Source organism: Gobio gobio (assembly GCF_949357685.1).
Source record: "Gobio gobio genome assembly, chromosome: 21".
NCBI classification, from domain to species: domain Eukaryota; kingdom Metazoa; phylum Chordata; class Actinopteri; order Cypriniformes; family Gobionidae; genus Gobio; species Gobio gobio.
The window spans coordinates 40,590,783-40,604,227 of NC_137117.1; the positions used below are offsets into that span (position 1 = coordinate 40,590,783).

General features: G+C 37.7%; 1 protein-coding gene across 8 annotated transcripts in view; it reads left to right on the plus strand.

Moving 5' to 3' along the window:
• Positions 1-13,445, plus strand: part of lmnl3 (lamin L3) — a 124,368-nt gene that overhangs the window by 101,529 nt on the left and 9,394 nt on the right. For 4 of the 8 annotated variants that reach the window (XM_079803046.1, XM_079803044.1, XM_079803043.1 and 1 more), the window contains 5 exons: positions 3,265-3,421; positions 6,157-6,282; positions 6,352-6,522; positions 12,157-12,282; positions 12,353-12,573. In XM_079803046.1, the coding sequence (XP_079659172.1) occupies positions 3,265-3,421; positions 6,157-6,282; positions 6,352-6,522; positions 12,157-12,282; positions 12,353-12,573 (801 nt within the window). Of the gene's footprint in view, positions 1-3,264; positions 3,422-6,156; positions 6,523-12,156; positions 12,283-12,352; positions 12,574-13,445 lie in introns of all 8 variants that reach the window. The other 4 variants (XM_079803041.1, XM_079803040.1, XM_079803042.1 and 1 more) reach the window with 1 other exon arrangement.

Below are 13,445 nucleotides of genomic sequence, written 5' to 3' on the forward strand. Positions count from 1 at the left end.
TCCTATTCAATCTGTATATGCTGCCACTGAGCCAAATAATGAAAAATAACAAAATGGCTGACCACAGCTATGCTGACGACACCCAGATCTACTTAGCCCTATCACCTAATGACTACAGCCCCATTGACTCTCTATGTAAATGCATTGATGAAGTTAACAGTTGGATGTGCCAAAACTTTCTTCAGTTAAACAAAGACAAAACTGAAATCACTACATTAGGAAACAAAGATGAAATTCTCAAGGTGAACGCATATCTTGAGGCTAAAGGCCTGAAATCAAAAAATCAAGTCAGGAATCTTGGTGTGATTTTGGAGTCAGACCTGAGTTTCAGTTGTCATGTCAAAGCAATAACTAAATCCGCTTACTATCATCTGAAAAATATTGCAAGAATTAGAAGCTTTATTTCCAGGCAAGACTTAGAGAAACTCGTTCATGCTTTTATCACCAGCAGGGTGGATTATTGTAATGGTCTCCTCACCGGCCTTCCCAAAAAGACCATTAGACAGCTGCAGCTCATACAGAACGCTGCTGCCAGGATCCTGAGCAGAACCAGAAAATATGACCATATCACACCAGTCCTCAGATCTTTACACTGGCTTCCAGTTACATTTAGGATAGATTTTAAAGTACTATTACTTGTATATAAATCACTCAATGACCTAGGACCTCAATGCATTGCAGATATGCTGATTAAATACAAACCCAACAGATCACTCAGATCATCAGGATCAAGTCAATTAGAAATACCAAGGGTTCACTCAAAGCAAGGAGAGTCTGCGTTTAGCTATTATGCCAGCCGTAGCTGAACCAGCTTCCTGAACAGATCAGATGTGCTCCAACAGTTTCAAATCCAGACTCAAAACACATCTGTTCAGCTGTGCATTTACTGAATGAGCTGTGCCACTGTACGTCTGACTGATTGCACCTTATCTTATACATTTACTGAATGAGCTCTGTGCTTTGTCCGAACTGCTTGCACTTTAATTATGTTTCATTTTAACCCTGTTTTATTTTTAGTTTTTAATTATACTTTTATTTTTAATTATTTTTTATTTTGTTAAGGCTGTCTGGGTGGAAGAGGTTGAGAGACGGGGGAGCTTAAACAGTTATTGTGGTTCGAGTCCACATAGTTATCCTCAATTTAGACCCCGACGTGATGTCTCTGATCAGGTAAGACATGAATTTGGTTTTGACTGCCTGATTAGTGGCATCACTGAATAAATGTTATTGTGGTTCGAGTCCACATAGGTGCGAGGACGATCCGTTTAGATCTGCTCTGACGGATAGATCTGTATAGCCTCGGTGGTAAGAGGAAGGACCGTGTAGATCCGCTCTGACGGTCGAACAAAGTAGAGATAGCCCTGGTGTACCTGTCCAGGAAGATTTGTCTGTAAGGGTAATGTTTAAATGCACAGTTACCTGACAAATACTTTTAAAGTAAACCTGACTCTCCATTTTCTTCCACCCCAGATAGGGGATTTCATCTTTATTTTTATTTCCTTTTAATTCCTTTTATAACGATTATACTATATATATTTTTATTTTATTCACTTATAACTATTTTAACTTCATTTCTGTGTAAAGCACTTTGAATTGCCACTGTGTATGAAATGTGCTATACAAATAAACTTGCCTTGCCTTGCCTTGCAGTATTTCAGGTTAAAATAGAGACTAGGCCTTCAAAATATTTTTTTTGAAGGCAGATTAGCGCCTCTTTTGGAATTATTTAAGAAATCATGCAACCATGGAGAGGCTTGAGAATTCACTAGTTCTCTTTGTTTTTTTGATGGATTTGAATATATATTTAAAAAATCTCAAAGACTATTATAACGTTTGATATATTATATTTTGTTTGTTAGAAATCTAGAATTGTTTTCTGTGAATTTGTGTTTTTGCAGATTTCCCATTAATTTCCTATAGTGGTCATTTTTAACCGAAGAGCACAAGAGGGAGTATTTTTTTGCGACCAATTATCATGCTCGAATCATGCCCTCAATTTTTTTGTGTGTTTACAGTCCTAATGCTAGAAAAGTCACCAAGTTTCATATCATTCTGATGAAGCTGTGATTTCTTTAAAAAATATTCAAAATGTGGTTCATAGGTTCAGTTCTTCATAGGGGTGTGTGTGTGTGTGTGTGTGTGTCAATATCACACTCTTGATGTTTTAGACCCCTTCACTGCGGTGTACTTTTTTTCAGCATTGTGGCCGATTTGTAGATTGTACACACATATATGCAGAGAATTGTTTTTTCAGATTTTCCCATTCATTTCCTATGGTCGAAGACAATGAACGCTACTTTTTTTTTTTTTTTTTACGACTACTTAGCATGCTCGAATCAGGACCCCAATTTTGTGTGTTTACATACCTAATGCTAGAAAAGTCATCAATTTTCATATCATTCCGATGAAGCTTTTTTAAAAAAAAAAAAAAGAAAATTCAAAACAGAAAATGTTCCGGTCAGAAATGACCGAAGAGCACCAGAGGGTTAATGACATCATCATCATAGAGAGCGGGAGATCAGGACTCACATGGACTGAGATCAGGACTCATCGTGGTCATGGATGTATACGTAGATGCCTCATTAGCGACTGCACGGATCAGTTGAATGAGGCATCTACTATCGATATATCTATGACCACGATCTAATTTGACCTCACTCTCCGGAAGTTATGGCGGAGCTCAGAGATGATTGCGTTGGTCTGATAAGAGATAAAATAATAGCATAAATACTGCTGGGTTTCTCACAGATACTGATGGTTTCGCTAGATAAGACCCTTATTCATCGTCTGGTGTCGTTTAAAGCCCTTTGAAGCTGCACTGAAACTGTCATTTGGACCTTGAACCGTTTGGAGCCCATTGAAGTCCATTATATGGAGAAAAACCCTGGACTGTTTTCATCAAAAACCTTCATTTCTTTTCGACTGCTGAGAGAAAGACATGGACATCTTGGATGACATGGGGGCGAGTAAACTATCAGCAAAAGTTTATTTAAAAGTGAACAAATCCTTTAAGAAATGTTTTTATTATTATTTTTACTGACATTCAGTGTTTTGCTAATTGGTTGTGGTGTTTAATATTTAGGCCACTGATATAATAACTCATACACTGATACCTCAGAGATGCATTTGCATGCTTTTATTTTATTTGGTAAATGTATCAAATGTTCTCCTTCCAGTTGTATTTTGCTGCAGTTCTGTCTGTTAACGCTCCTTAATGGATCTTGTGTGTGTGTGTGTGTGTGTGTGTGTGTGTGTGTGTCTCAGGAATAATAAGAAGGAGTGTGAGCTGAACGTGGCTGTCGGACACTGGAGGAATCTGGAAGCTGCACTGAACTCTAAAGAGGCCGATTATGCCAATTTACTGTCCACCAACCGCAGACTGGAGACTGATGTGTCCGATCTCAAGACTCAGGTGGCCAATGTGAGTAACACACACACACACACACACGCACACGCGCATGAAGCAAACGGGAGTCACACTAGTGTCCACTCATGATGGAGGAGGAGAGAGAGCCAATCAACAGTAGGGGGCGTGTCCACTCATGATGGGGGAGGAGAGAGTCAATCAACAGTAGGGGGCGTGTCCACTCATGATGGGGGAGGAGAGAGTCAATCAACAGTAGGGGGCGTGTCCACTCATGATGGGGGAGGAGAGAGAGCCAATCAACAGTAGGGGGCGTGTCCACTCATGATGGGGGAGGAGAGAGTCAATCAACAGTAGGGGGCGTGTCCACTCATGATGGGGGAGGAGAGAGAGCCAATCAACTGTAGGGGGCGTGTCCACTCATGATGGGGGAGGAGAGAGAGCCAATCAACTGTAGGGGGCGTGTCCACTCATGATGGGGGAGGAGAGAGAGTCAATCAACAGTAGGGGGCGTGTCCACTCATGATGGGGGAGGAGAGAGTCAATCAACAGTAGGGGGCGTGTCCACTCATGATGGGGGAGGAGAGAGTCAATCAACAGTAGGGGGCGTGTCCACTCATGATGGGGGAGGAGAGAGTCAATCAACAGTAGGGGGCGTGTCCACTCATGATGGGGGAGGAGAGAGTCAATCAACAGTAGGGGGCGTGTCCACTCATGATGGGGGAGGAGAGAGTCAATCAACAGTAGGGGGCGTGTCCACTCATGATGGGGGAGGAGAGAGAGCCAATCAACTGTAGGGGGCGTGTCCACTCATGATGGGGGAGGAGAGAGAGTCAATCAACAGTAGGGGGCGTGTCCACTCATGATGGAGGAGAGAGAGAGCCAATCAACTGTAGGGGGCGTGTCCACTCATGATGGGGGAGGAGAGAGAGTCAATCAACAGTAGGGGGCGTGTCCACTCATGATGGGGGAGGAGAGAGTCAATCAACAGTAGGGGGCGTGTCCACTCATGATGGGGGAGGAGAGAGTCAATCAACAGTAGGGGGCGTGTCCACTCATGATGGGGGAGGAGAGAGTCAATCAACAGTAGGGGGCGTGTCCACTCATGATGGGGGAGGAGAGAGTCAATCAACAGTAGGGGGCGTGTCCACTCATGATGGGGGAGGAGAGAGAGCCAATCAACTGTAGGGGGCGTGTCCACTCATGATGGGGGAGGAGAGAGTCAATCAACAGTAGGGGGCGTGTCCACTCATGATGGGGGAGGAGAGAGTCAATCAACAGTAGGGGGCGTGTCCACTCATGATGGGGGAGGAGAGAGAGCCAATCAACTGTAGGGGGCGTGTCCACTCATGATGGGGGAGGAGAGAGAGCCAATCAACAGTAGGGGGCGTGTCCACTCATGATGGGGGAGGAGAGAGTCAATCAACAGTAGGGGGCGTGTCCACTCATGATGGGGGAGGAGAGAAGTTTTATTTATATAGTGCCTCTCCATAGCTCAAGGCTGCTTTACATAGTGTTAGACGGTACATTTGCACACATACACCATACAAGCACAGGTCTTATATAGCCACATTATTCAAAATACAAATTAGAGATGTCTTTAGCTGGGTCTTGAAGGTGGACAGAGATGAGAGATTATGTAATGGCAGGAGAAGCGAATTCCATAATTTAGGAGCAGTGACACTAAATGACCTACAGTGGACAACCGGAAAATTGTATTTTCTATATGTAGCTGCTGTTGTGCATTTCTAAATAATTTCTGTATTTCCTCAATATTATATAACATTGTAGAGGACTAGATATACCACAAAAATGTGCGTTCTTAACGTGCGCTTTGGGGTCAAGGAAAACGTGTGTATCCGATGCGTGTTTTATATCAAAGTGCACGTCCTCGACGCGTGATTTGCTATTTAAAACATTTTCCGTGACCCCAGAGGACACGTTAAGAACGCGCGCTTATATGGTAAATCACGTGTCGAGGACGCGCGCTATGAGTCGGACAAAACGCACGTTATTAACGTGTAAGCCAAACAGGCAGTGCGAACTTGTGTTTGAAGGATCCAAACGAAAGAACGTGCTCTTTCCTTGGTGTTCTCAAAATTGCATGCTTCCTTTTTAGGGCACACCTCTTATAAACTAAAGTCTTTTTAAGTAATTACACTATTTTTTACCATGATACACTATGGCTATTAAATGAAATCAGTATCAACAAAATCCATCTTACCATTTATCAAAATCCACTTACACTGTAATTACAATTGCCTAAATAATGTCATGAAATAATGTCATGAAAAACATAAAAATAAACATTCGTTTGAAAGTAATTAAAGAGGAAATTATGAGTTAAGCAATATCATACGAGCAAGAGTGCTATTTTCCAGAGTAGCCGATATCAGCACGATTGCAAAATGCGATATTCATTTTATACAACAGTTCAAAAAACAACAAGTTGTCATTTTTTACAGTTTTGCTCTATTTTTCCAACAAAAATAGATTTAAAAATGTAGGTTTCGTTCTTGAATAATTCACCGTTTTTTAACATGTTAGAACAAATTAGTTGAATGATTCTAGAATATACTCACACCATCAACTACTGGCCGTTTATAGTTTCATGGTCAGACAAGACCATTTAATGCCTTTTGGTTACATGTCACCTAATGGGCAAACAGAGATAAGTTGATCAGAGGCACCAGCCGAGGAATTTCATGAGCGCTTGTGAACAATGGGCAGATGTTGATATGATCAGTGTGTGATTAATGGCCTGCTAATATCCTCCTCCTTCTGCCTTCCAGCTGGAGACGGCCCTGCAGAACGTCAAGACCCAGCTGAACTCTGAGCTGCTGCGGCGGGTGGACGGCGAGAACCAGATCCAGACCCTGCAGGAGCAGCTGGACTTCCAGAGGCATCTCGGCGAACAGGTGATTCTGAGATCTCCTGAGGTTTTCCTCTCTCTCTCTCTCCGAGCTCAGTGTGATGATTGTGTGCAGGAGGTGCAGGAGATGCGCAGCCGTCATGAGAGCCGGCTGATGGAGCTGGACTGCGGACGACAGAAGGAGTTTGAAGGGAAACTAGCGGAAGCCATGAAGCAGCTCAGAGAGGAACATGAGGCTCAGATCCAGCAGTACAAGGACGAGCTGGAGAAGACCTTCGCTGCCAAGGTAAAGCACCGCCAACACTACATCTAACAGAAAGATGCGTTGTTCTTTGACTTTTTTAGAAAATGGTTATGCAAAAATGTGTGTGTGTGATTTCATTCATATATATATATATATATATATATATATATATATATATATATATATATATATATATATATATAAATTTTTTTTTTTAAATATTCCTTGTATACTAGATGTATATTCATTTTACTCATTTATAAATATGTATTATCTACATACAAATATAAATAAATATATTTTTAAAATGTATTTAACATTATTTATATATAAATACAAGTATACATTGTTTTTTATATATACATATACATTTTATTTTTCTTAAAAAATACTCAAATTATAAATTATTTTGTGTGTGTATGTGTGTGAAATTATTTATATGTAATTTATTATTTTATTCAGATATTTTATTTATAGATATTGCATTATAAGTTGGGTGTGTGTCAGTGATGCGCGGGTTGATCCAAAATGAGCGGGTGCCCGCGGCCACCCGCGGTTACCCGCGGTTATGAGTCATCCAAAAATATTTTTAATGATATTCGGGTCACGGTCGGTCGGATCGTCAATAAATCCTTATTTACCTTTTGAATGTGGAGCGTTATTAACTTTTGAATAAATGCTGACGCGGGACAAAATGCCCGATTTCCCAAAACGTTGAACTGAGCAATGCCATTGACTTTAAATGCGTTTAAAAGTAGCCTATTAAAATGGTACAGTTTTATGTATTTTCTGAGAGGGGGCGGGATTTTTGTTGGGAAAGTCGGGGGAGAGACGCACACTTCGATTAGACTGGATAAACACATGCAGCATCTTAATTGTTAAGAAAATTAAACGAAATAAATGAATAAATCAAGCCTGTATTACAGAACACTAGGCTATATCATACAGCATTCAGAAAAATAACATTTTGCGCTCCTAAGGGCTTTCACACTTTTCCAAGTGTTTTCCAAATGTGGGCTGATGAATTCTTCAAGCCGGGTCGAAACATAAACATCGCGTTCATCAATAATATGCATCTGGAGCTGAAATGGAAAATGATGGGCCGCCTCAAGAACTTCCTGCTCTCGCCGCTGCACCTCTGAGCACCACGCCAGGGCCTGAAACATTTTCTCAATGGCCCAATGAGCTACGATGAGCATTTACTACTTTTAAAAAATGCGGGTCAGGAAGCGGGTCGGGTACAATATTTTCTTCTTTTTTTTTGCGGTCCGAGTTGCGGGCGGGTTAGTTGAAAACGTCGGTCGGGTGCGGGTTGTTTATACATTGACCCGCGCATCACTGGTGTGTGTGTGTGTGTTACTATTATTTATTTATATACATTTCATTTATTATGTTTTTTTATTTTTTTATATGTAATTTATGATATATATATATATATATATATATACACACACACACACACACACACACACACACACACACACACGTGTGTATATATATATACATATACATATACATATACATATACATATACATACACACACGTGTGTGTGTGTGTTTTTATTTATAGATTGTTATAAAAAAATTTATATATATTTTTTATTATTTATATTTATACATATATGTGTGTGTTTTATTTATAGATTGTTATACCTTTTTTATATATATATCTTTTTTATTATTTATATTTATTTAAATCATATTTTATTTATACATTTAATTTATTAATATTCTTTGCATTCAAGTAATATTTATGAATACAATGAGTAAAAATTATATATATATATATATATAACTAGAATTCTACATTTGTGAGTGTGTGTAGATAGATAGATAGATATACACTTTTTTTAATACAAATTTTTCTTTAGAAAATATATTCATGAATTTTAATATAATATAAATAAAAACATTGGGGGTGGTTAAATAAATAGATAAATAATAATACTCATAATAATTAGAATAAAATAAATGAGTAAAGCAATACATTAGATATAAATAAATAAAAAATGTGATTACAAAAATGATTAATATAAAAAAAATTGATTCAAATGAAATAAACAAAAAAAATTACATGTAACAATCCATAGTGAGTAACAAAATATATAATGTAACTGAAATTCATTTTAGATTTATAATATAAATTATTTAAAATGTTTTTCTTATGAGGATCTATTGACAGAAATGCAATATAATGCACATAATGATGTTTTCAGTGGAGTATAAAGACCTTACATAATGAGCCGTTATGTTTTTATTACCTTAGAATGAGCCGTTTCTATCTACACACACCACGGGTACAGTGAAGCCGCCATGTTGTTTCTGTATTAATGACTCTATTTGTGTGTTCTTCTGTTTGTATCATAAAGATTTAATAAAGTTTATTAAAAAAAAAAAAAAAAACAGTGAAGCCGCCATTTTGCCCCGTCATGTTTCTACGATAGCCGACAAACTTCTCTACACAGCGCTAGCTACTCTCTGCGGTCTCTGATGATATCTTTGTCCTGTGTCAGCCACCGTAGCTTCTCTATTTGCTTCCAAAGCGAGCTGGTGAAATTTACAACCTCACCGCTAAAAGCCGCTAAAATGTACACACTGCGCCTTTAAACGATACTGAAAATACTAGTCGTTTACGTATTTCTTTTTTGTACATTTTAATGTTTTTTTTATTTTTATTTTTTTACAAAGGCTACGTTTAAATGACCGTCATGTTAATGTTACATCTTGTAATTAATATATTATTTTGAAAAGTGTATATCTGCAGCGAGTTTTACCTCAGGTTTCTCTGGCGCGCGCGCGGCGGGTTCAGAGAGATCTCCACTCGGAAGATGAGCGAGGTGAGGGAGGATATACTGAAAGCTTACACACAACTTATCCGTTTTCTTCTGTAATGTCACACTACTATAACAATTACGCTTGCCTTAGGCTTGTTATACACCCGGTTATGAGGGACAACACGGTATGACATTTTATATCGGATAAAAGAGAAACATTATGAATGAAACTTAGCCTACACTTGAACAGTTGCTCAATCAACATCATAACGATAAGAAAATACGGTTAAATAATGTATAGTTATAGTACACACGCTTTTCTTGCGATGACACGAGAAGCGCGTTCAACCCGGTCACGCAAGTGGTTGTCGTGGTTACGAACACCAATACCATAACGCGCTGATTTCTGTGGACTAGCGTTTATTTGAGGAAATGGTCTATTAGGTTTGAATTATTGGTCCTGACTCCTGTATAATGGCAAACAGTGCTTCAGTGAACGCTCAAGTTTAATACAATGATCATAAAGCAAGTTAAGGTCGCGTGGATCTATTTTAGCGGCATTTTGTGTGGGATTATGAACGTTATTCATAGATTTAAAGTGTTCTCTTCAGATGGGGGCGGGGTTAGACTTGTCGGTTACAAAATGTCCGTTAAAACGGTTATGAAGTTAAGTCGTTGCGCACATCTCATATAGGCACACACACACACACACACACACACACACACGGGTATAATTCTAGTAAGTTTTATAAATAAAAGGTTACATAAATAGGCCTATATTAATTTTACTCATTTTATTTATAAATATTACTTGATTGCAAAGAATATTAATTAAATAAATGAGTGTGTGTTGTATTTATAGATATTGCATTATAAATTGTGTATATATTAATTTTTTATACATTTAATTTATTAATATATATATATATACATACACACACACACACACACACACACACACACACACATATATATATTTATATATATATATATATATATATATATGTGTGTGTGTGTTAAGTAATTTATTATTTTATTCATAGATATTGCGTTATAAATTGTTTTATTTATTTATATACATTTATTAATATTCTTTGCATTCAAGTAATATTTATAAATAAAATGAGTAAAATTAATATATATATTTATATATATGTATATAATTTGATTTATATTTTATTTATAAAAATTATTAGAATTATAAGTGTGCGTGTGTGTACATATGTTTGTGTTTATGTATAATATAATATTTTGTCCATTTATTTTATTAATATTCTTTGCGTTCAAGTAATATTTATAAATAAAATGAGTACAATTAATATATTTATGTAACATAATATTTTATTTATAAAACTTACAAAAATTATACCTTTTTTTTATTTTTTTAAATATATATATATATATATATATATTATATATAAGCTTTGAGTTGGTAAGTTTATAGACGTTCTCACTGTGGCAATACATTCCGGTTTCACTTTATTTTAAGCTGCCATTGTTAGTGTAATTACATAGTTAAGTACGGAGTAATATTTAGTAAGTACATGTAGGGTTAGTTGCATGTAATTATGCATAATCTACTGTTATCACCATGGTAAGTACATGTAACGTGTGTAGGGTTGGGTACCGAAATCCGGTTCCAATATGGCACCGGTACTTATATAACCGGTATGTACCGGACCGAATCAGAACGCAGATTTCGGTTCCTCATTTCGGTGCCAAAATTCAAACGTGCTTTCGGGTGCTTTGGCTGAGCCAGAGACAGACGCTCAGCGCTCGTCACATCACAACTCATGACAACTATTCAGTGTTTTCAACCACATCATGTTTATTTCAGGTTTCAGACATTTAAATGTTCATAAGTACTAGCAAAAAACACACTGATGTCTATGAAAGCGGCAATGACAATCCTTTCAGGCGGTTATAATTTGTTTTATGTTTTAATAATGTTTTATTCACATCAGATACATGCACATTAAATAGTAGCTATATCGTTTACTCTATTCTTCTTCCAGTTCACTGGTCACTTACTTTCATGTATTTTGTAAGAAGAGAATGAACTCAAGTGTTGTAAATCCGACAGATCCGATTCTGAGGCGCAAACTAACATGGCGCCGCCCATTGCGCTTTATAGATCAACTAACACACATTCACTCACACATTTGAACATCAGATAGTTCGTGACACAGTTAAGAAGTTTGTGAATATTTTGAATAAAAAGAAAAAACGAAATAAACCCGATACAGCTGAGCTGTCAGCGCTATTGCGGCTGCTGTGTGTCATGTGAGAAACATGACGCGTCACCATGGAAACATTAAGGCGATGCGTTCTAAAATATTTAGCCAGAGAATATGATCATATTTCAAAATAAAGCTGAAGCTCGAAGCTGGTTAGTAGCAGACCGAGAATACAGACGACTGCTGTTATTACTGTAACTGTTATTTAGAGTTATATTAGGCTTGTTGTAGTTGGGTTGTTGTAGTTGGGTGGCTATTAGGTTTTACTGTGAATTTGTTAAGTCAATTATAATTTGTAAATAAGTCAATTGTGTTTTGTATTTATTTATATTCATACATTTAAGTATACATTAAACTTTTAATAAATGGTTAAATTTAAATAAATAAATAAAAAGCCATTTAATGTTATCCACCTCGTTTTGTGGCCATTTAAAAAAAAAAAAAAAGTATCGGTTCAGGCACCGTTTAGGCACCGGAACCGTTTTAAAAGTATCGGTTTGGCACCGGAATCGAAAAAAACCCAAACGATACCCAACCCTAAACGTGTGTAACTGTAAAATAAAGTGTTGTCTTGCGTCTCGATGGCCAGCCTTCAGCTGTGGACGTTATACTGCGTATAATCATGACCTCAGTAACGGGTCAGAGCTTGGGTTTGTCTTTCGCAGTTGGAGAACGCGAAGCAGACGGCGGTGAAAAACAGCGACTTCGCTTCTTCCACGAGAGAAGAGCTGGCCGGAACCAAACTACGCCTGGAGTCTCAGTCGCTGCAGATCAACAACCTGCACAAACAGGTACAGATCTGGGCCAGCTGGCCAATCAGAGCAGAGCTGTAGACCCGCTAAAGTGTCATGTGTTGGTCAGAACTTGGCGCTGGAGGCCCGTGTGCAGGAGCTGGAGCAGATGCTGGACCGCGAGAGGCAGGTGAACCAGCACCGGCTCTCTCAGAAGGAGCAGGAGATGGCGGACATGAGGCAGCAGATGCAGGAGCGGCTGGAGGAGTACCAGAACCTGCTGGACGTCAAGCTCATGCTGGACATGGAGATCAACGCCTACCGGAAGATGCTGGAGGGCGAGGAGAAGCGGTGAGGCTTCGCTGTGTTGACCAGTGTTGGGGAAAGTTACTTTGAAAAGTAATGCGTTACAATATTGCGTTACTCCCTTAAAAAGTAACTAATTGAGTTACTTAGTTACTTTTTAAGAAAAGTAATGCGTTACAATATTGCGTTACTCCCATAAAAAGTAATTAATTGAGTTACTTAGTTACTTTTTAAGAAAAGTAATGCGTTACAATATTGCGTTACTCCCATAAAAAGTAATTAATTGAGTTACTTAGTTACTTTTTAAGAAAAGTAATGCGTTACAATATTGCATTACTCCCATAAAAAGTAATTAATTGAGTTACTTAGTTACTTTTTAAGAAAATTAATGCGTTACAATATTGCGTTACTCCCTTAAAAAGTAATTAATTGAGTTACTTAGTTACTTTTTAAGAAAAGTAATGCATTACAATATTGCGTTACTCCCTTAAAAAGTAACTAATTGAGTTACTCAGTTACTTTTTAAGAAAAGTAATGCGTTACGTTACTTTTGCGTTACTTTTTCCTCACCTGGGCTTGGCTTGTTTTTGTTTTGTTTTTTATAACAGTGATATTTCTGTGCAACGGTAAAGACCTCTTCATACCAAAATGTAAATAATAAGCCCCAGGCTGAGGTAAAAATGCAGATTCCCGCATAAAAATCTAGTAATTTTCATCATCAAAGGTCAGCAGCAAGACATTGGTAAATTAAATATAAAGTTAGATTATGCATAACAATAGTTGTTTTATTTAACATTTAATTATCGGAGGTTTGCATAGTAGCATTTGACTGATTTTATTCATTTTGAGGAGTACAGAATCTTTATTGCGCAAGTGAGATAAAATAAATTTAGTCTAGAACTACAATAACCATCATG